This window comes from Eulemur rufifrons, chromosome 7 (assembly GCF_041146395.1).
Source record: "Eulemur rufifrons isolate Redbay chromosome 7, OSU_ERuf_1, whole genome shotgun sequence".
Lineage (NCBI taxonomy): Eukaryota > Metazoa > Chordata > Mammalia > Primates > Lemuridae > Eulemur > Eulemur rufifrons.
Window position 1 is genome coordinate 217,962,920 of NC_090989.1, and position 23,420 is coordinate 217,986,339.

General features: G+C 36.1%; 1 protein-coding gene and 1 non-coding gene across 2 annotated transcripts in view; both read left to right on the forward strand.

Annotated features, from left to right (window-relative positions):
* Positions 1-22,327, forward strand: part of CARNMT1 (carnosine N-methyltransferase 1) — a 44,914-nt gene extending 22,587 nt beyond the window's left edge. The window contains exons 4-8 of the mRNA XM_069474114.1: positions 4,050-4,190; positions 5,160-5,338; positions 7,478-7,591; positions 19,819-19,922; positions 20,960-22,327. Coding sequence (XP_069330215.1) covers positions 4,050-4,190; positions 5,160-5,338; positions 7,478-7,591; positions 19,819-19,922; positions 20,960-21,061 — 640 coding nt within the window. The 3' untranslated portion in view covers positions 21,062-22,327. The remainder of the gene's footprint in view (positions 1-4,049; positions 4,191-5,159; positions 5,339-7,477; positions 7,592-19,818; positions 19,923-20,959) is intronic.
* LOC138388946 (U7 small nuclear RNA) lies at positions 7,109-7,170 on the forward strand. Its single transcript, XR_011234399.1, has one exon. It is a non-coding gene; the product is annotated as a U7 small nuclear RNA (small nuclear RNA).
* Positions 22,328-23,420: the final 1,093 nt, after the last annotated feature.

Genomic DNA, 23,420 nt, shown 5'->3' on the forward strand with positions numbered 1-23,420 from the left:
CATTCTCTATGGGGACTTCTTATCTCTGCTGTCGTGGGAGTGCAGCCATAGACAGTTCTTAAGTGAATGGTCATGGCCATGTTTTAGTAAAACTTTATTTACAAATGTAGATGACTGGCCTGTGGGCTGTAGTTGCTTACCCCTGTATTAAATGAAAAAAGCAAAGTGAAGAACTTGGCATGTAAACTATTATATAACAGAGGTATGGATAAAGTGCTGAAAGCATACAGAAGAAGTAAGTTCAAGGTTTGCCTGGGATAGTAAGAATGATAGATGAAGTGGTAATTTATACTGATAAGGTAATAATTTAAATTGAGTTTCTGTAGGAGCTCTAAAGATTAAAATAAGAGTCTTTTCTGGGATCAGTGGAAAGTTGTTGGGAGTAGATGAAGAGGTAAGTTGGGATGATATTTTTGAAAGACACTCTCCTGATTTATATCCCATTTTCTACAGTGAACAGAAAAATATTTCAACACTAGCTCTATTAAACCTTGACATTTTGCCATATTTGGTTCAGATTTTTATTTATATATATACATTTTAAAAGAAATCTTACAGGTGAAGTTGAAACTGCCCTGCGCACTACCTGGAGCACTCTCCTCTGTCCTTTGGGATAACTGCTAACATGCGTTTGTTATTTGGTTATTCTAGTCTTGCATTTCTACATTAACTAAATGTTTATACACATTGTATTGTTCTGTACATTTTTGGGGTTTATTTAATGGTTTATAGTGTCATTTCACAATTGTTTTTTGTTCAGTGTTGTGTATTTACAATTTATGTGTACAATATAGACCAGCACTGTTCAATAGAAACATAGTGCAGTCCACAAATGCAGAGCCTGTATGTAATTTTAAATTTTCTAATAGCTATAAACAGAAACAGGTAAAAATAATAATAATACTTGAATAACCCAGTATTTCCAAAATATTTCAACATGTAGTCAATATATAAAAGATTATTAATTAGATATTATGATTCCTTTTTAGACTAAGTCTTTGAAATATGGTGTGTTACACTTAAAAAAATCTTAATTTGGACTAGCCACATTATAAGTGTTCCGTAGCCACATGTTGTTAGTAGTTTTTATTTTATAGGAGAGAGAATATCTGTAATTTCAAGAAAACTACTTTTGGTGCTTTAAAGTTGTATGTGCTTCCACCAGGGGTCAGCCAAGTGTCATAATGGTGACATGACCGGAGAAATTATTTTGTGTTGGAGTTTTCTAATCTACAACTGCAATGCAAACAAAGATAGTTCTGTGTATGATAAAGGAAACCTCTCTCAAGATCAACATTTACCGCTGGTGAAATAGTTGAAGCAGAAAGGGGAATGGAAATGCAATCCATGGCCTCTTCAGACATGTGCTGTCTGTGTACAGATGTACCCTTTCTTCTCTATCCCTGTTTGTCTTGATTAAACTGTTGAAACTTCCCCCCCTATTTTCAGGGATGTCATATTTGTAGTAAATTTATTGCTTCTCCGTATTTGGACCTTATCAACTTGCCTAAACTTGTTGGCTGACTTGCTAATTTTTGCCAAGAGTCTCAAGAAGGCAACATTTGATTACTAAGTCACATATTGCATGCTTCTTTATTCCAGTTTTTTAAAGTTTCAGCCTGGTTTAAAGTTATCTTCCCCTTACATACTGTGTTTAGATTTATATTGTGCCTATTCTCCACAGAATGCCTTCAAAGAAATGCTCTTGAGTCTAGACTTTATGAGGATTCATTGCAGAAATGGCCATTTAGAGTACCTTATTTTCATATACATTATAATTAGAGGAACTTCCCATTATGCTGTTAGTATCCCTTGTATAAAGACCGAATGAAGAAAATCTAGCTAAGAACAAAGATTTAGGGGAAAATTTTCTCCAACTCACTCATTCATTGGTTCTTGATCATTTTTTCAGTTCTAGAAGGTTTGTTTTAATGTCTCTTCTTATATGCCCACTTAAATCCTCCTTGTCCTAATGCAAATAATTTGTAGATCTCTACTAGTCTCTGCTGTGGCTTGGTTATAGCCTTTTAAACGAGCAGGTTTTTACAAGGTGTTGCTAATATATTTTCTGCCATAAGGTGGGAGTAGAGAGTTCTGTGGTTCTGATTAGTTAGGGAGAGTTTGTTAATAGTAGTCATAAAGTTAACTTTCCATAATTTACCAAAATAATTGTTGGTATCATTGTTAGCACAACTTTCCCTTACGGTTAGTATGATTTGTAATTTCTGCATGGTAACTTTTCATTTGGGTTATCATCCATTCAGAAACGGATTGCTAGTGATTTTTTTATAGATGTAAGTACTGTATGAATTTACTTCTAAATCCTTTACTTTCTGTTGCATTACTTAGATCAGACTTTTTTTTTTTAATTCAAAACTGAGAACAGCCACTTAGAGAGTGGGGATGGAAATGCATGTTTTGATTAGGCAAATGGGAACTGAGAAAAGAAAGGTAATTCCAGAGAGGGGGGCTTTTGGTGTATCTTTAGGGAGTGGGAAAAGAGAGAGTGAAGCCTGGGTGGGGTGCCATTGTGACAGGTCCTATATACAAGGAGTAGCATGGAGTCCTAGAGCTTAGGAGTATTTCAAATACTAATATTAAAGATATGTATATTCTTGTTAGGTGACTTATATATAGATAAGCTTGAACAAAGTGAAAGGATGGATCCATTCTCTTTTTATTAAAATGAAAGTGTGTACTTGAGTACACACAAATTGTATATAATCTGGAGTGAGAAGAAAATGTTTTACTGAACACCATTACGTGGCTCCTTGTTATCAGTTTGCCCATATCAAGTATTAAAGGATATCTTACTAACCGTAAGAGGTCTATTTGTCAGAAATCATTTTTAACAAGTTTTCTTTTATGCTTTATTGTGTGTAAAAATGCAACAGTGAAACAAGGTAGTCTTTCTTAAGGTTTTCATACAAACACATGTTCCATATATAGACATATAAGACTGAATAACCTTGGGCAATTCCCATGTTACTGTATTTGTAGACTGAACTTTTGAAAGCCCTTGTATATTTTTCATTTGAAGTGGGTTATGCAAAGGTTATCATATGGGCTACTAGTAAAATGCCCTGTTGCTGTTAGAGCACACCAAACTTACAGACCGTGTAGTTTAAAGATGAAAAAGAATTGTTAAGTGGGAGTAGATTTGGAAATTGATTTGTGAACTGTATTTAGGGTATATAACAGTAAAATTCATTTTTAATTGCATGATGCCAGCTGATTCTATACATTTTCCTTTGGTTTCCTATAAGAAGACCATTTTAGTTTCCTCAGGATTATATTGATTTACCAAAATTTCTGAGAAAGGGCTTTTCTTTGCTAAGGCTTTTTAGCAGTTGAAAGTAGAATGGTGGATCTTATAGCAAAGGAAATGTGTGGTGGCGATGAGATACTAATAAGTGGAAGAGATCAGTTTGGTTGTGAACTTCTGGTTTGGTGTAATATATTTGCCATTGTGTGTGTTCAATTAGAAGGCAGTTCCCCATTTTCGTTATGAAACTCTTCCCCCTCCAAAATTCTTTTGCCAACTGAAATATATAAGGTTTTAGAGATATACCTGATACATTAAATTTTACATATATTTAATCTTAGTTACATAAACCATTGTATTATATACAGAATTTATAAATAAAGTTGTATTTTGTTTTACTGTCCCATGTGATGAAGTAATTTTGTTCAAACTCTTCGTATTTAATTGGCATCCCTTTAGAATAATTTGTCTTTCTAAGACAGTCGTTCAGGTGATGGCTATTAGGAATATGAGTGACTTCATATGTCTTCAGATACAAGGTGACTCCTTTTTTTCTGAAAAATAATTTTTGGGGGATAAAACCTTTACCTGATATCTGAACATGTATGATAATTCCTTATACCTCTTATTCTTATATTTAGAAGTATTTCTCAATTTTAAGAAGTCAGAGTCTTAGTGAGCTTTTCTAATTGAATAATTGAGTAAGTTTTTAGTTGTTAATGTGGATTTTGTCTTTTTTTTTTTCCTTTGAGGGCTTGGACATAATTGCCTTATTTCATTTCAGGGATCCTTCTAAAGTAAATATTCTGGTACCTGGTGCTGGACTAGGAAGACTGGCCTGGGAAATAGCTATGCTAGGTTATGCTTGTCAAGGAAATGAATGGAGTTTTTTTATGCTCTTTTCTTCCAACTTTGTACTCAACAGGTATTTAATTTATTTTTTGCTGGAAATAGTAATTTCTCAGAATCAGATTGAGTTACCTATTCTTGAACAATTCTGAATTTGAAGATAAGTATGTAGTATTTGATTATGATATATATCATAAATGTTTTCTTATGTTAAAATCAAAGTGCTTATACAAATTACCGCTTTAACCAGTTGCCTAGTTAACAGAATGTTAAACAGGACGGGTAAGTGATTTTTTTAAAAGTGATTGGGCATTCCATGAAAGAAATGATTTCTATACAAAATCTTCTGGACTAGGTATGATCTGGGAAGGATTTTTTTTTTTTTTCCCCATTATTCCTTAAACTTCTTTACCCCTTTGTTTCTTCAGTGAGTAACAGTTTAGTGTAGCGGTCATAACTATTTTAATCACATTCTTATGAAATGGCCAAGTATGTTCACATGACTGAGTTGGAAAGATTTCTTAGAACTTTTGTGGCCTCTTTTGGAAGGTAGTGGAAAAGAGTTCTTATTTTTGAAGCCAGAGACGTGTTACAGAAAAATAAATAGCTGCCTTATATAAGTAATATGTTGTCTTGGATGGCAGTATGAGTTTTAGGAGGTTGGCAAGAGGGCAAAAAGAAGAGGGTTGTACAAAATAATTAAAATAGCAAACTGTTTTAGTTGAAACCAATACCTTTTTTAAAAAACTAGTTGGACTGTTTTACTTGAGTTTGAAAATACATACATTTTTTAAAATTCAAATGACCAACATATTTATATCTCTGAATTTACTTTTTTTTTTTCCTGTCTTTAATCCATGATTTGTTGCTCATCTGTATATATATACATTTTCAGATAATTGGGTAGGGTATAATAGTGACACTTTAAGTATTAATGAATTATATATGCAAACCTTCAATCAAACAGATAATACTTTGGTGTTTAAAGTAGATGTTCTTGGTAAAACATTTAGTTAACACTAAATTTTATGCTCATATTTTACAGATGTTCTGAAATTAATAAATATAAACTTTATCCCTGGATCCATCAGTTTAGCAATAACCGGAGATCAGCTGATCAGATTCGACCCATCTTTTTCCCTGATGTTGACCCCCACAGTCTTCCTCCTGGTTCTAACTTTTCTATGACAGCAGGAGATTTTCAGGAGATTTATTCAGAATGCAGTAAGTCCAAAGCAAGCATTTTAAAGGTCTTGTCCTCTATTCTAAATTAATGAGTTAATTTTATCCTAAGCCAAAGTTTTGGTCATTCATTTTGATGGTAGAACATAAGGTATACTTCAGTGCTAATTTAGAATGTTTTCAAGGTCATGTACAGGGTAATGATAGGAAATACAAAGAAGTATAAGATATCTATAGCCAAGAAATTTAGAATCTGTTGAGTCTATTAATATAAGACAGGATGTAAACAAAATTCAAATGCGTAATGAATGCAGTGAAGGTGAAGGTTAGTGTGAGAAGGGAACTCTGACGCTGTGAGGAAGCACAGAGAGGAATGGTATTCGAGGCAGGCAGAGGTACAAAGATATAATGAATAAAGTGATTGGAGATGGCAGCACAGCTGGATTGGTAGGGAAAGAGAAGATCTAAGGGGAGATTTAATGGGAGATATGTCTGGAAAAGTAGGTTCATTCCACATTACGAAGGACCTTTGTAATCAAGCTGTGAAGTTCAGACTTCAGTCTAGCAAACCACTGACGAAATTTGAGTTAGGCATTAGAGAAAGGGAGATTGGCAGTAAAAGGAAATAGAAAAATAGAATGGGAGGGGTCAGTAAGATCATTCAGTCAACAGATAATTTGTGTGACTACCTATTAAGTACCAGGTGGTTCTAGACATTTGAAAGAGAACAGTGAACAAAACAAAGTCCCTGTCCACAGGGAGCTTCTATTCTAGTAGGGAGAGCCAGGCAGTAACAAATAAATATTACATTGTGAGGAAGAAGAATGAGGCAGGGTAGAGGTGATACAAGAGCAACTGGGGAAGGGCTGCTGCTTTATATAGAGTTGTCAGGGAGGTCTGTCTAAGAGCAGAAACTAAAAAGAAAAAATGTCAAGCAGAGAATCTCAGAAGAGTGAAGAAGCAAGCCATTTGGATATTTGTGGAGGCGGGGTGGGGAGGAGTTGCAGACAGACAGAGGGAGTGGAAGAAAGAGGTTTAGGGGTTAGAGAAGATGCTTGTTCTGCTATAGGAGGAGCTGGGGTATAGTAAGCAATGGGCCTGGTTGTGGGAGCCAGGAGAGGGTGGGGTGATGCAGAGTTGTAGGCCATAGCAAGGACTTTAAATTGTACTCTGAGAAAGACAGGATGTCATTGGGAGGCTCGGAGCAGGGGAGTAACAACATAAAATGTTTTTATTTGTTTATTTTTTACAACATAGAAAGTTTTTGTTTAGTTTTCTCTGAACTCTGAGATTGAGACAACTTGTACTCTGAAGGATGACAGGGAGAGGTGGAAGATGTTAGGTATTGGGGATAAGGAGTGAAATAATGGAAAATACCACTTAGGCAAGTACAAGTCCTTTTCTTCTGGAGCAAGGTTTGAGAGAGCAGATGGTGAGGGTCATCCTAAGTGGGGTCAAGTTACAGGTTACTGCATCAGCATTTGTACAGACACCACACCACCACTCCTTCAGTTGGATCGCTCTCTCTGTGCCAGGCCACAGCCTCCAAGAATCAAGCAGGGTTCTCACCCGCTGCTTCTGCCTGCTTCTGGCTCCCTCCCCTTTTTCCCTGATTATCCAAAATCATGTGTATGTTGAGGTATTTTTATGTCATTCATTTCTCAGTTGGCAGCTGGTGCCTGCAGTCTTTCTGAAACCTACCAGAATTGATAGTTAACACTAGTTTAAGTGCAAATGACTATTATGTTGTCTAAACTGATTTTAAGCGAAGGCTAGAAGTTGACTAGATAATAAAAAAAAAAAAAACTCTCACAGTGTTACAGCTGTTTTATAATTTGTCTAGCACATTTTCTGGTCCGCACTGGAAGGACCCCACCACCACCGCCAAAAAAGAAAAACACGCCTAAAAATATCATTTGGTAATAATATCTAGTGATAGGGTATCACAAATGATTTCCGAATTGGTTGCATTGTCAGATTATTAATACCTTTATGATTTACAAAGTATCTCCCATAAGTGATTTTTTGGTTACTTGATTATACTGTTGAGTTTAACTTCTGTATCCCTCCAGTTAAATGAAATATTAATACTCTGTAAGAGGTAACTGCCAAGTTTAAAGGATTAATTTTTTTAAAAAGCAAAATAACAACAGATGCAGTAATTTGATTTTTCTTGATTAGATACCTGGGACTGTATTGCCACCTGTTTCTTCATAGACACAGCTCACAATGTAATTGATTATATTGATACAATATGGAAAATACTGAAGCCAGGTGGAATTTGGATAAATCTAGGTAAGTTCTTTAGTATTTATTAAAATTTTAGACATTAATCTGAGTACTTATACCTGTTTTACATTTGGTAACTTCACAGTGCCAAATGTTCATGAATGTTATAATTATGTTACACATGTTATAAAACCTCTGCAGTTTCCTTTATTTTTATTTTTTGAGATAGAGTCTCACTCTGTCACCCTGGCTACAGTGTAGTGGGATCATCAGAGCTCATTGTAACCTCAAATTCCTGGGCTCAAGCAATCCTCCTGCTTCAGCCTCCTGAGCAGCTGGGACTACAGGCATGTGCCACCATGCCTGGCTAATTTTTCTATTTTTTGTAGAGATGGGTTCTTGCTGTTACTCAGGCTGGTCTCAAACTCCTGAGGTCAAGCAATCTTCACACCTCGGCCTCCGTTACAGGCGTGAGCCACCACGCCCGGCCTTACAATTTCCCTTAGATTGCATGCTAGCAGTGATGTCTCCAAGGCAGTGGCTCAAAAGTTGTATATTCACACTGAGGTCAGTCTTACAATAGTTGTAATTGCAGTGTGTACTAATCATTGATCTGATGGTAGGTAATCATTCCCTCATCATCCCTCTATAATCCAGTTCCATCGAGATGACAGTCCATTCTGTTAAGAAGAAGGTGTTCTTTTTTTTCTTTCTATAATAAAGCATTTGGGGGAAAGATTTTACCTCTCCATGTAATCTTCCCCCCCAGTACATCCATATACTGGGGAAAGAGTGGGTGTGATATCCTTTGTGATTATTGAGTTTAAGAAAGAACAGGAATATAATTTCATTTATGCAAAAAAAACTTCTTTACTGCACTCTACTGCTTGATACTAGAAATTAAATGATGAGTATGACATGGTCCCTTCCTTCCAGAGTCTAAAGAAATTGCTACTTTTCTCCTTTTTAAAATAAAAGGGAGTATAATGCTAATATCAAGGTAAATATACATGTCTTTTTAGTGAGATATATAATCTATGTTCAGAAAAACATCAAGGCTAGAATATAAAGGTTTTCAAGATGAGAGTTATCATACTACATAAAAGGACAGATACACGTTGTTTTGAGCCCTTGGCCTTCAAGGAGGGTCTAGTTTTATAGCTGAGTTCTGTCACCTATTTTTTTTTTTTTTTTTTTTTTTTGAGACAGAGCCTCACTCTGTCACCCAGGGTACAGTGCAGTGGTGTCATCGTAGCTCACTGCAACCTCAAACAATCCTCTTGCATCAGCCTCCTGAGTAGCTGGGACTACAGGGGCCCACCACTATGCCCAGCTAATTTTTCTGTTTTTAGTAGAGACAGGGTCTTGCTCTTGCTAAGGCTGATGTTGAACTCCTGAGTGCAAGCAATCTTCCCGCCTTGGCCTCCCAGAGTGCTGGGATTACAGGCATGAGCCACTGTGCCCAGCCATCTACTCTCTTTTTAATGATTTTACTTTACTAGAAATTTTACCATTAGGACTAAGCCCTAGAGGTAGTAGTAAGTCTTTTCCAAACTTCAGTTTAGGTCCTGTTGAGAGCAGCTGTAAAATGCAATCGTAATAAGAAATAAATATCTCAAACCTTAGGTCTTTTAAAAAAGTAGTTATCTTGGGAAATTTTCCCCAAGGAATGATTGAAAGATTTACCTATTGGTATTTGTTCACTGTGGGTTAGGTACTGTGTTGGTCCCTTAATAAATACCTTGTTTATTTCAAAGCAACCAATGTTGAAATAGCATTATTTTATAGTTGAAGAAACTGAGTCTTAGGTTAAATAACTAGCAGAAATGTCCTGTAGCTTCTATGTGGCAGAGATAGGCTCACAGGCCAGAGCCAACCCCTTGAATACCCTGGGTCAATTTATGACTTAGCATTAAGATGATCCTATATTTATATGATTAAAGTTTTTGAACCCATTTACTGAGTTATATAAGGTTTTGTGTATTTCCAAAGCACTCACCTTACCTTGATGGGAACAACTTTTGTTGAATATTTGTTTTATTGGTTTATCAATATTTTATTAAGCTATGTAATACAGTAATTACTGTACAATACAATAACTGCCTAGAACAAATAAAATTGGCCCCTAGTATGGCCCAAGCATACTGTTTGACTGGTAAGAGCAGATGTGCTACAGCACGGCCTGTGATCTGTCATGGGCATCAGAAATGACGGAGCACGCTGGTTAACGGGAAGTCCGTTAGGAGAGCTTCCATGCTGCTTACCATGGAGTTGAGTTTCCAAACAATTTGGAGAATTGGAATATTGGAGAAACATGGTCCTTCAAAGTAGTTATTTGGCAGGTTAATACTTTACAAATAAAATGCCTTTGCGTGTGTATTAAAAATGTAAAAGCATAATACTCTCAGAATCAATTTTCTCTTAAATATTGGTGTGTCAAGGTATCATCTAATGAGTTTTTTCCACTTTTTATGCCACATACTCATTTTTTACTCCATGTTCCTTCTACTTAATCTCATGGCTTTTCCTACTTTTTCAATTCCCAATCTGTATCTCTGGTCCAGATATCTCTTTTATGCTTCAAGCAGGTATGTCCAACTTGGTTGGATATACCACAGATACTTCAAAATCTGTGTCTCAAGAAAATGATGTCCATACCTCCCAATACTTTTTCTGTTCCATCATCTATTGAGATTTCCCCAACCAAAAAACTGGGAGCTTTTTGTTACCGCTTTTATTAGTTTGCTTGGGCTGCTATAATACTACCACAAATTGGGTGGCATAAACAACAGAATTTTATTTTCTCAGTTCTGGAGACTGAAATTCTAAGAATAAGGTCCCTGCCAGATTGGTGTCTGGTGAGGGCTCTCCCGTTGGATTGAAAGTAGCTACCTTCTTGCTGTATGTTCACGTAGCTTTTCTTTGGTACGTGCATTAGAGGAGGAGAGAATGATAACATGAGTGAGCTCCCTGGTATCTCTTCTTTTGTTTGTTTGTTTTTGAGATAGGGTCTCCCTCTGTCACCCAGGCATGGCACGATCATATTAATAGCTCACTGCAGCCTCAAACTCCTCAGCTCAAACAATCCTCACAAGTAGCTGGGACTATAGGTGTGCTGTCACGCCTGGTTAGTTTTTCTATTTTTTGTAGAGCTGGGGTCTCACTACGTTGCTGAGGATGGTCTTAAATTCCTGGTCTCAAGTGATCCTCCGGCCTCAGCCTCCCAAAGTGCTAGGATTACAGGTGTGAGCCACCACACCCAGCCTGGTATCTCTTATAAGGATACTAATCCTGCTGGGTAAGACCCCACACATATGACCTTATTTAACTTTAATTACTTCGTTAGAGGACCTGCCTCCAAATACAGCCACACTGGGGATTAGGACTTCAGCGTATGAACTGGGGGGAAAGGAGGGGGCACAGACATTCAGTCTAGTTCATAACAACCCTCTTTTTCCTCACCGTCTATATCTCGTTAGTCTAAAAGTTGTACCTCTTAAAGCTCCTTAATGGCTCTTGAATCTCTTTCTGTCCCAGGGTTTCTCAACCGAGGCACTGTTGACATTTTGGGTTGGATCATTCTTCAGTGGGGGAAGCTGTCCTGTACATTGTGGGATGGTTAACAGCATCTTTGGCCTCTATATACTAGATTCCAGTAGTTCCTCCCAGTTTTGGCAACCAGATTGTCTGTAGACATTGGAAATGTCCTGGGTGGGAGCAAAATCACCCCCTTGTTGAAAACCATTGCTCTGATTTCATCATTGCTTGCCTTGCCTGGTTTGGGATTACTGTAGTAGTTTCCTTAAAGGTGTCCCTGCCTTCAAGTTGTCTTAAACCCTCCACGCCCCTTTTAGTTCTCCATATCATCACCAGAGTGATCTTGCCAACATGCAAATCTATTCCTGTCAGACTCCCTGCATAAAATTCTAGCTTTCTTGATAAGCTATACTGTTCAGGATTGTATACAATGCCCTTTGTGACCTTTCTTGTGTCTTGTGTCTCAGGTTCATTTTTTTTTTTTTTTTTTTTAACTACTCCTTCCCTGACCTCCTTCCTCTGACTTAGAAAGCCCTTTCTCTTTCCCCTGTGTTTTCACTTGGCTTATTCCTGTATTTTCTTTAACACTTAGCTCAGGGGATCCTGTCAGGTTGAGTTAAGTATTCTGTATTCCTTCTCTTATATTCTCAGTGAATCTGATGTAGCATTTACCACACTGAGGTGTTATCACCTGTATGTTTTTGTTTCCCTTACTAGTCTCTAAGCTCCATCAAGGCAGGATTTTTTTTTTTTTTTTTTTTTTGGTAGAGACAGAGTCTTGGTGTGTTTCAGGCTGGTCTCAAACTGCTGGCCTCAAGTGATCCTCCAGCCTTGGCCTCCCAAAGTGCCGTTATTACAGGCATGAGCCACCGTGCCTGCCCAGAGCAGGGATCTAATGCTTCCTTGTCACCTGGTACAGAGCCAGGCGAATAGTGGATATTTACTGACTTAAAATAGGTATGAATGTATTGTTTGAAAATTTGAAAGAGGGGGTCTCAGAGGAAAATTGGCTGCCAAGAGACATGATAAAGTGTCATCTATATTGGTAAATTCATAACATTCTCATGGTTTTGGCTTTAGTCATGTACACCTGAAGGCTTAATTTTCCCTGTAAACTGAGAGATCAGCCCCTTGGGGATGATTTTACCCTAACTATGCTCACATAGACCAGAATGTCAGTATACTCATATGTAATGAGAAATGTAACTGCCAACCATTCTAGAACAAACAGCATCGGAAGTAAAATTATAATGAAAATATTACCCAAATTGCATGAAATCAAAGTTGAAAGGATTATTAACTTATAAAATGCTTTGATGTAGGAGGATTTGAGGTACATTTAACAGTACATCAAGTTAGAGAAAGCTAATAAGCTTCGTAAGGGAGCTGTTATACATATGTTCTTTGGGTAAGGTTATGATTTGGCAAAGTGCAGAAGAATGCCTAGGAATCCTGTTTTTCAATTTTTCATGCTGACGAGTACCCCTTAAACACATTTATAATTTTTTCTAAAGCGTGTGTAAGTGTGTCTGTGTGTATACATTATGCATTTACAGTTAGGTAGTGGAAGAGCAGGCAGTTAGCCAAGTGAATCTAACTACATGTGGAAGAATAAACAGGTAAGAGTACCAAAGGAGATCTTTGTAAAGTGTAGTGAGAGATGGGTCCTATCAGATTTTAAAGCATTAAAATAAAACTACAGAATTTTTAAAAACATGAAACATTTCCTATAGAAGGTGGATGATTGAACACGTATTATTTCCTCTTTTCATTGAGACCTTACTACAGTGGTAGTAAAAGTATAAAAAGATATAAAGCACATGGACAAAGAATGGCAGGGATGTCATCGGGGACAAAAGAATGTAACAATTTTTTAGAAGGTTGGGTAGATAATTAAGTTTTGCAAAGAGAAACCAATGTGAAGGAGCCGTCTAACCTGGAATAACCCTGGAAAATAAGGTGCTGTATGGAAAAACCCAAGTTGAAAACCTATCTATCTATACATATAGATAGATAGGAACGGTTGACTCCTATGTAACCAAGTAACCAAGATGCCTACTTTATGTTCATTTTCTCTCCATGCTCAGGTGGGAGACCAGAAGTTTAATTAACTGGAAAAAGTGTATAGGAAAGGAGCAGAATTTAAGAAAGCATGGCTTCAAAGAGAGGGTGAAAAGTAGGGCAGAAAAGAAGGGGATTCTCTAAAAGTCCTCTTTGGAAAATGATCAAGCAGTGACTGTCAGCCCACTCCACCTCAACCCCTGCCCTTCCCTACTCTGCCTATAAAACTTTTGCTGGGATTTGAGTTCCAGTTCTCTGTTTTGCACAGATGCAAGCCATGTTTCTTATCTTGGAGGGGGCATCTCAGTATAGCTCCATGAGCTTTCTTTTACTTACGACTGTATAGTGTATCTTTTTCTGTCTCTTAAATCCTTTCTATATCTATGTTTTAGATATATCTCTTATAAACAGCATACAATAAAATTTTGTTTTATTATCCAATCTAACAATCTTTGTCTCTTAACTGGAACTTTTAGAGCCTTACAGGTGTAAATCGTTTTTAAATCAGTTTGTTACAGATTTGGTAACTGGGACCCCCACTGCCCACCCCTTTAAGCTGGCTCCTGTCTTTTTAACACAGCCCTCATGGTTTGGCACCTCCTTTCTGGTAGCCCATCTTGTAGTTTCTCTGGCAAACCCTGAGATTAGTTATTATTTCCAAGGATCCCTGGTTCCCTTTAGTGTGTGGAATGGTGTATAGAAATGAAAATCTGAGTTCAGCCACTGGAGTAGTATTGCTTCTAGGCCTTTTCAGCAGACAGGGGTAGGAAATAGATATATGTGTCTGTGTCTATAAAGGTCATGAGTTCATACTGCTACATGTAGTTCCAGTGCAACACTAAGTATAGGTTGGTAGGTAGCTTTCAACAAATGGGGTGTATCATTCCAGTGGCTTCTAAAAGCTTCTGTCACCAGTTATGAAAAATTCTCTGCTTGAAAGGGATCCCACTTGCCAATCTGAGACAAGTTTAGCATTAAAATAAATAATAACTGTCATTATTTCTTCATATACTGCCTCTGCCTAATTCTTTCTCTGTTTCTTCTGGAAATGCAATCAGATGTATTTGAGACCTCATGCTAGCTTCTATGTATCTTAACCACTTCCCTTGCTATCTGTCTCTCTGTGCTGCATTCAGATAGTTTATTCTGACCTGTCTTTACATTCACAAATTCTCTCTTTAATTATATAGTCTAAAATCTGTGCATCCATTAATTTTTAGTTTTGGTTATTGTATATTCTATTTGTTTTTCTTTAGTCAGCTATGTCATTTTTTATTTTCTATTCCCTGCATATATTTTCAAGGTAGTCTTTTATTTGAAAATACCGAGCATGTTGTGTCTGGTAATTCTAATATCTCAGGTCTTTGCAGGTCATTTTCTGCTTTTTCCTGTTCCTGTTTGCTGATTCTTGCTCATGGTTCCTTGTTTCTCTGGGCTGATGACCTTAACTGTTTATTGCTGATTATTCTTGGGAAATCACTTTTAGACTTCCTGAGGCCTAGGTTGAAGTGTTTTCCCCTAAGGGAATTTGTATTTGCTTCTGCAAGGAGTCTGGAACGTTGTCAGACCAGAATTGTTTTAAAGTAAAATCAGGGCTGGAAGTATATTGGACCACTTACATTATGTTAAATTAGGCTACAGCTGTGCTCTAGGGTTAAACCATGATTTGCAACCAACATCCCTTCTTTTAGAAAGTTTAGTTCAGTTTTTCCTGTAGTCTCCTGGGGCTAAAGGACCTAAGTAAGTTTGCCTATTTCTCACTCTCACCTTAAAGACAGCTCTTACTATTCCTGCCATCATAGTGGGTGATCTCTCAGACTCTCCACCTGTGGTAGGCCCAGGGCTTTATCTTGTGTCCCCTTGGCCCAAACAGTTTATCGAATTGCAGACCAGTTTCATCTGGATAGTCAAATACCCTCAGGGCAAAAATGGCAGTTAGGCATACCACTGGTTAATTCTCTGAGTTTCTAGTAATTTCTTACTAACTTGCCAACTTAACTTTGTATTTATAAAATTTTAAAGAATAAATTTCATGCGCCAACTTTAGTTGTTTTCAATAGGAGCATTGGTCTGAATAACCTAACCTACCTCTTTACAGGAAGCAAAGTTACTTTATATATTTTTGTGTTTTTTATTTCTTTTACAATAAGCTTTATTTCAAATTTTTAAAAATTATTATTTTTTATTTATTTATTTTGAGATAGGGTTTTACTCTGTTGCCTAGGAGTGCAGTGGTGCATTCACAGCTCACTCCAACCTTGAACTCCTGGGCTCAAGCGATCTTCTAACCTCAGCCTCTTGAGTAGCTGGGACTACAGGTGCACCACCACACCTGGCTAATTTTTTTAATTTTTTGTAGAGATGAGGTCTTGCTATGTTGCCCAGGCTGGTCTCGAACTCCTGGGCTCAAGTGATTATCCTGCCGTGGCCTTCCAAAGCACAAGGATTATAGGTGTGAGAGACCTCGCCCAGCCTAAAAAATTATTTAAAAAAGGAAAATGAAACTACCCAGAAGTAAAATAGGCAGACAACATAAATACACAAACTGTAAAAGAATAAATGTAAATGATACATTAAAAAAAAAAGTTCACCCTCATTGTTAGTCAAATAAATATAAATGAGCAACCATTTTTCACCTATCACATTGGCTAGGCTTTTAAAAAATTTTTATATAAAGCTTAGATAAATACAATGAGATGGGATATGCTCATATGCTGCTAGTGGGAATATAAAGTGATACCTTTCTTCTGGATAAACAATGATATTACAATATAATATATGGAAAAATCTGAACAATTATACATTTGGTCAGGGGTTGGGAAACTACAGCCCACAGGCCAAGTTTGGCACCTATTTTTGTATGGCTTTATCAGCTAGGAGTAATTTTTACATTATTTAAGGGTTGGGGGGAAAACACAAATTAAGTGTATGTGATAGAGACTGCATGTGGCCTGCAAAGCCTAAAATATTTGCCATCTGGCCTTTTACATAATTACATTCACCATCATAAATGTATTAATTATATTTCTAGAAGTCTGTCAGAGGAATAATCAGATATGGGCAGACTAAAGACTGATTAAATGGATATAAGTTCTCAGCAGAAACTTTGAACCTACATTTCTAACAGTAAATAGAATGGATAAATAGTCATAGGACATCCACACAGTAAAGCCATTTTCCAGAAATAATTAATGAAATAGGGAAATGTTCCTAATGAAGTGTAAGATGCAAAACTTATGTATAATATTTCATACATCAAAGAAAGACTGCAAGGAGATACATTAAATTTTCAAATGCTTATCTGTGAGTAATGTTAGGATTATAGATGATTTTGTTTTTCATGCTTTCTCTTATTGTCTCAGTTTTCTGTTATGAGCTTACATTATACTTAGAGTCAAAGAAAAAATTATGTCTTTGCAACTTCTGTTATGTCCACTAAAAAATATGAAGAGAACCAGGCACAGTGGCATGTGCCTGTAATCCTAGCTATTCGGGGGGCTGAGGCGGGAGGATCACTTGAGTCGTGGAGGTTGAATCCAGCCTGGACAACATAGTGAGACCCCCATCTCTTAAAAAAAAAAATTTTTTTTTTAAAGAATATGAGGAAACATGACAGTTGAAAAAATAAAGAACTCTTTGAGGGATATGTCCATGTTTTTTTTTTTTTCTTTTGATAACCCTGTCATTGTGATAGTTATGTCCATGTTTTATTCATCTTTATATATCCATATATATCAGATATGCTAGGTGCTTGGTGAATGTTTGTGAATGGGCGACTAGGTAATAAATATAAAAAACTGCTCAGCCTCAAGGAAATACAGATTCAGATTATGTATGTATGGCCTATCATTTTCCCTTATCAAATGTTTAATAAAAATGCTTGTATTTTTTTTTGGAGGTATGATTGACATATAATAAAATTCACCCTTGTTAAAATGTACAGTTTGATGTATTTTGAAAACTGAATAATCACGTTACTATCCCCACTATCAACACCAGGAACATTTCTATTTCCATCACCCTGAAATGTTTCCTTGTACCCCTTTGTAGTCAGTTCTCTCCTCTCTCCTAATCCCTGGCAGATACTATTCTGGTTTCTGTTACTACAGTTTTCCCTTTTCCAGAGTGTTACATAGATAGAATCATAGAGTATGTTGCTTTTTGTTCTGGCTTCTTTAGCATAACGCTTTTGACATTTATCCTTATACCAGTGGGTTGTTTCTTTTTATTCTTGAGTAGCATTCCATTGGATATGCTACATTTTGTTTATCCATTCACTGGTTGATAGACAGTTGGGGTGTTCCCAGGTTACTATGATTACGAACAAATTTACTATAAACACTGGGGTTACAAATCTTTGGCCACAGATTTTCATTTCTCTTGGGTAAATACCTAACAGGGGAATTGCTGGGTCATATGTGGTAAGTATATTTATAACTTTACAAGAAACTGCCAACCTGTTTTCCAAAGTGACTGTATCATTGCATTCCCCCCACTTGCTAAGGTGTTGAAACAAGTACTGCTCTAACTCTTTTGGAAAGCATTTCGTCTGTGTGAATCAAGTCAGTAAAAATATTTATTCTCTTTGACCCTCAAGAAATGTTTTTGTGGCTGGACACAGTGTCTCATGCCTGTAATCCTAGCATTTTGGGAGGCCAAAGTGGGAGGATCACTTGAGGCCAGAGGTTTAAGACCAGCCTGAGTGACATAGCAAGATCCGTGTCCCTACAAAAAAAAATTAAAAAATTAACCGGGCGTGGTGGCGGGCCTGCAGTCCTAGCTACTCAGGAGACTGAGGTAGGAGGATCACTTAAGCCCAGGAGTTTGGGGTTGCAGTGAGCTATAATGATGCCATTGTACTCTAGCCTGGGCAACAGAATAAGACCCTGTCTCAAAAAAAAAAAAAAAAAAAAAAAAACCACGAAGAAATATCTTTGTAAGGGAGAATCTGAAATATGCACAGAGATATCGGTCGAATTACCAGTGAAATAGAAGACTATAAAACATGTACCACACGTGTTATTTTTAGATGCTTTAATGTATATTCAGCCCTAAACTGGGCATTTTGGTGGCTTTAAAAGAGACGTAAGACATGCTCCTTGACTTATGTAGCTTGCAATCTGGTTAGAAAACAGTGTGAATTACATGAAATTATCAGTAAGCAATGCAATACTGTGTTAAATGAGTTTTAAAGTATGCCATATTGGGAAGAATGACAGTAGGGCTGATGACTTCGATGGATTTCATTCAGCAAGGTTTTGAAGCATGGCTAAAGATTAAGTTGGAGGGTTGGAGCTTTCTAGGAGGCAGAACACAACATGAGTAGAGGTAAAATACAGCCTCAGTATGTACGAATCATTGGAATGCATATATGAAGGGATAGTAAAACCATGTTATTAGGAGACTCTTAAAATACAGCAGGAACAGCATAAGCTTTAGAAGCTGGAAAGACTTTGCTGTGAGGCTCTGCATTGTTAGTAAAAGGCTTTGAGGTAGTCTGGGACACAGCAGGTGTTCAGTAAATGGTAGATCCAATCATTTTTACTAATGTTAATACAACCAGTAGGAATTTAAGCCCAATAGAGTAGTTTGATAAGGAACCATTGTTATCTTTTGAAAAGAGCAGTAAACATTATATAAATTATGGTCATGGTCATTTTTTTCTAGTAGTTTAGGATACAAAAGAGGAGACGGGAAGAAAAACTTTCTTACCCTAAGTATGATCTACAGAGTGGTGAGCCTCTTGGAAGCAAAAACTTTATCCTATTTGTTACTTTTCTCTCCCATGATTAGCCCATTATATGAGGAGTAGAAATAGCTGGTCACAGGATTATTTAACCCAATGAAGGCAGAGAGAAGACTGTCTAGATTAGTCTGAAGTATAACTGTATTAAGTGATAATGTTGCTGATGGACTAGGCAAAATGTGACAGATTGAAAGATAGGAAAATCCTGGTTTGAATCAGATGTTAGTTCCTTGAATATATGGAATGAGAGAACAGTCAAGGGGGAAATGTCATAAAAATAGCAATAATAGCTGTCATTTACTTAGTGCCTTATTTATGACAGGTATGTTGCATATTATCTCACATTAAAGTTATGTTACAGATGAAGCAGAATTAGTGACTTGCCCATAGACACACAATTAATAAGTGTTGAAGCTGAATATGAACAGTATACATAAAATGCCAGCTCTAGTGTCACCTCCTCCTTCTAGGAAACTTTCCCTATAAATTCTTTTCACCCCCACGCTCTCTCCTACACAGTCTAGCTTGAGGCCCTTTCTCTGTTTTCTCATGATAACCAGTTTGTAACTGCAGTTTTGCATTTACTTATGGAATTATAATTACAGAATACCTTTGGAATTTAGGAACTTAGCATTTTCTGATGCAGCTACTGCTTCCGTAATTTGATAGTCCCAGGTGAAGGTCCGTGGTGTGGAGTATCACAGTGCAAGGCAGGTATACGAGATGCATTCAGTCCTGTGAGTAGTGTAGGCCCAGCTCTCGGATGTCAATTGGCCAGAGTTTCAGAGGTCTGGATAAGTGTCCTCAGCAAATGTAAACGTTCTCTATTTCTTTTTATGTTGGTCTCATCTACCACCTAACTTATTATTTAACTTGGAATTCAGTCTAACACAGCTTCTAGTGCATGTTTATATTTAAGTAATTCATTCATAGTATCTTTAAACCGTAGGTCCTTTGCTGTACCACTTTGAAAATCTGGCAAATGAACTTTCCATAGAATTGAGCTATGAGGATATTAAAAACGTTGTTCTGCAGTATGGATTCCAGGTAGAGGTAAGGATGGAATGAGATATTACCAAAGTTTAACTTCCAAAGCACTTAAACAGGAATAGTGACAATGGCAGTTACTTTACTTCTTAACTTCTCTGTTTATTCATCTAAAAAGTGAAGATAATTTAAGTTGAGTATCCCTTATCGTGTGGACATAGACTGACGGTAATTTTATACAATACTTTTTTTTTTTTTTTTTTTACTTTGGCTCAACTACATCAAAGCATTCAATATTTTTAATAATTTTGTGCACCTGTCACATGTGGTCAGGTGTGGAATTTTCTACTTGTGGCATAATGTCAATGCTCAAAAAGTTTTGGATTTTGGAGTATTTCAGATTTTCGGGTTAGGGACGCTCAACCTGTATTACTTGGCTTTCAGAATTATAAAGATTTGGGAGAATGTCTGTATAGAGGGAAGACTGTAATCTCTGTGAAATAGCCTTTCAATAAGTGGTAGCTGATCATTATCATAATATTGGCCTTAGTGGACTCTCACTGGTAGGTACCAAGTAGACTAGGCTCTGGGGGGAGTAATAGAGGATGGGAAGGCAGGTGTAAGAGGCATATTGTTCACTATATGTCATTTTGTACTGCTTTATTTTTTTTTATCATGTACATTATTGTAAGGTTTTATGATATTTTGGCTGTAGTATTCTAGTTCATTTATTTAGAAGCATTTTAAAAATAAACAGTATAAACACCTTCAAGGGTGGCTAAATAAATAAATAATATACAATAGATTTGTTCTTAAGAATACAGAGAAGCAATATATTAGTTTAGAAAGTTCAAGCTCTGGAGTTCGGCTCCCTGGGTATGAATCCCAGTTTATACCACTTACTAGTGTGACCTTGAGCAACTTATTTTACCCATTCTTTGTAAAGTGGGATTTCTAATAGTACTGATCTTATGGGAATAGCTGTATGTAATAAATGAATATGCTTAAAATAGTGCCTGCTACTTACAAGTGCTCAATATTTGTTAGTGGCGGTGTCATCATGACTGTCATCATCATTGTGATGATTATTATTTGCATTTCAGGTGGAAGAAGAATCTGTCTTGTCAACATATACTGTGAATGATCTCTCTATGATGAAATACTACTATGAATGTGTCTTGTTTGTGGTCCGTAAACCACAATAATAGTCTCAAGTGATATTACCTGGAAAAAAGTTTAATAAGAGCAAATGATGAAATAAACAACTCAAAATCAACTATCAGTGATGACAGGACACAACCTCAAATCAGTGGTGCCTTCTTATTCCTAACAAAATTTAGAAATAGTGTCTATTTTCTTAATATGTCTATTGCATTTTCAGAAATATACTATGCCATGCAGATTTGTACTACATGAGTAAAAGTGGAGGAAATGTCTTCAAGTATACTTTTTCCTTGAAACCCAGAATCATCTTTCAGTAGAAAAAACCTAACCTCCAGTGTCTTCATGAAGCTGTCTGTTGCAAGTCTGCCATATTAATGATTTATAGTATTGAAGTCCATAGTAATCTTCCAGGTTTTTTTTTTTTTGTATGCATTGCACATGTTATTTTTAGAAAAGTCTGAGGATCCTCTGTCATATTCAACATCTGGAATTGGGACTTAATGTTTACTTTAGGCCCAAGCAATCTATACAGAAAATGTGTGTCTATTCTTTTATCATTCAAATTATTTTTTCTAGCGTAGCTTAATTTAGAGAAGCATCGAACATTTCATTTTTGTGAAATGTCAAATTTAATAGTATCACAGGCCAGTAAAATGCATTCAAGTAACTGAGAAATTAACAAGTCTTTTGGCTACACTAAACTGAACACTTTATGAACACATACTCATCATGGATCACTTTGAAATGTGTGAGATCTCAACAGTTGAAGGGAGGCATAAAACCTTTGTTAAAGGTAGTGCTAGGAAACTGGGAAAAGAAGAATAAAATTTACCCATTTGAAATGGATGATTTCAAACTATAAATGCAGAGTTTGTCAGTGTGATGTTTACAATAATGTCTTTTCTTTAAATTATCTGGATTATGGAAGCAAGCACTTTTTTTCATTAAAACAATTATATACTAGTAAAAACTGTCATAATAGTATTAATGTGGGAAATTTTGAATATGAAATTCAGGGATAAATTACTGCCCATGGTCTGTGTTTTCATTATTATAAGCAGCAGCCATTATGTAATTTCAGATTAACACCAATTTTGTTCTCTGATGGATGGAGTTTAAACAGTATATGCTGCTTTAAATTTCTACCTCTAGCAGATCTTTATTGGAGGGAGTTTTCCTTTGTAATTTTTTAAATGTATATTGTTCTGTTTCCAATAGCTTGGAAAATGGAGATGACCAATGTTTTAACTTTTTCTTGGAGAAAAGGAAGAAATCTTATTTAATATTTTCACAGATGATTGTGATTGCTTTAAATGACCTCTGTGGCAATTTGAATTAGATAAATTTAATCTCAGTAATGTACTGGTAGTATAAATATCATGTTTTAATAGGAAAACTTATTTGTAAATCTTAGAACTTTGTCACTTAGGTTGAGGGAGTCACTACCCTATTTGACATGTTACAAGTGTGTTGGGGGGAACTTTTCTGCAAACAGTGATGGAACTTTTGTGACCTTTACTCTTCATTATGCAGAGGATTCCACGAAGTTAATACGACTTTTCAAATTAGGGATGTCTGTGGGGAGGGTCCTCCTTTTGAGTTTTTTTTTTTTTTTTAACTATTTCTCCTTTTGTGTCCCTTAATACTTGGCAGATGAACATTTGGTGGGAATGAACTTGAAATTAATTTGCAAGGGGGAAAACAAAACCAATTTTTTTTAAGGAAAAAAAGAAACACGGTGCATAAGTATTTTTTAAAAATCCATTGAACAGAAAGGAATGCATACTGTTTTTGAGTGATTTAGAAATGCTTTTTATTCACTGACTAGTATTCTCTTTTTCACAACTTGTATCAAAACAGATATCTTTGTTTTTCTCACAGTGGTTAAAACAGGTTGACACTGGGAGGTTGGCTTTGTTACTTAAAATTTTTTTGCTATAAGGTTTTATTCTTTAATAATGTTACTTTCTAAATTATAGCATATATTTTAGTTAATTCTGCCATCAGTTATTTCATTTGTTGTTAATTTCTCCCTCATATCATGAATTTTTCTTAAATGTTCTATACAAATTTACATCACTTTTTCGTAAAGCTTTCGTAGTTAATATATTCTAAACTTGAAATGTGGTATCAATCAATAATAGAAGTGTCACTGGAGGATTTATTTTTGTTTTTCTTAATTTTTAGTCCTAGCTACTAAAGTGTGTAAGCCTTAAAGTTTTAAATTTTTTTCTTAAATTAGCTGTATACACAAATGTTTTTATTCATTTTCATAAAGTGGAAGGAGATAGGTCATTGTGCTTGCTTTTTTTTAATTTCTATATTCTGAAGCGGTGCAGATTTAGGGTATGTTAATCAAGTGAGCAAGGTGGAATATGTAAAATATAAAGAGAAGCTGTA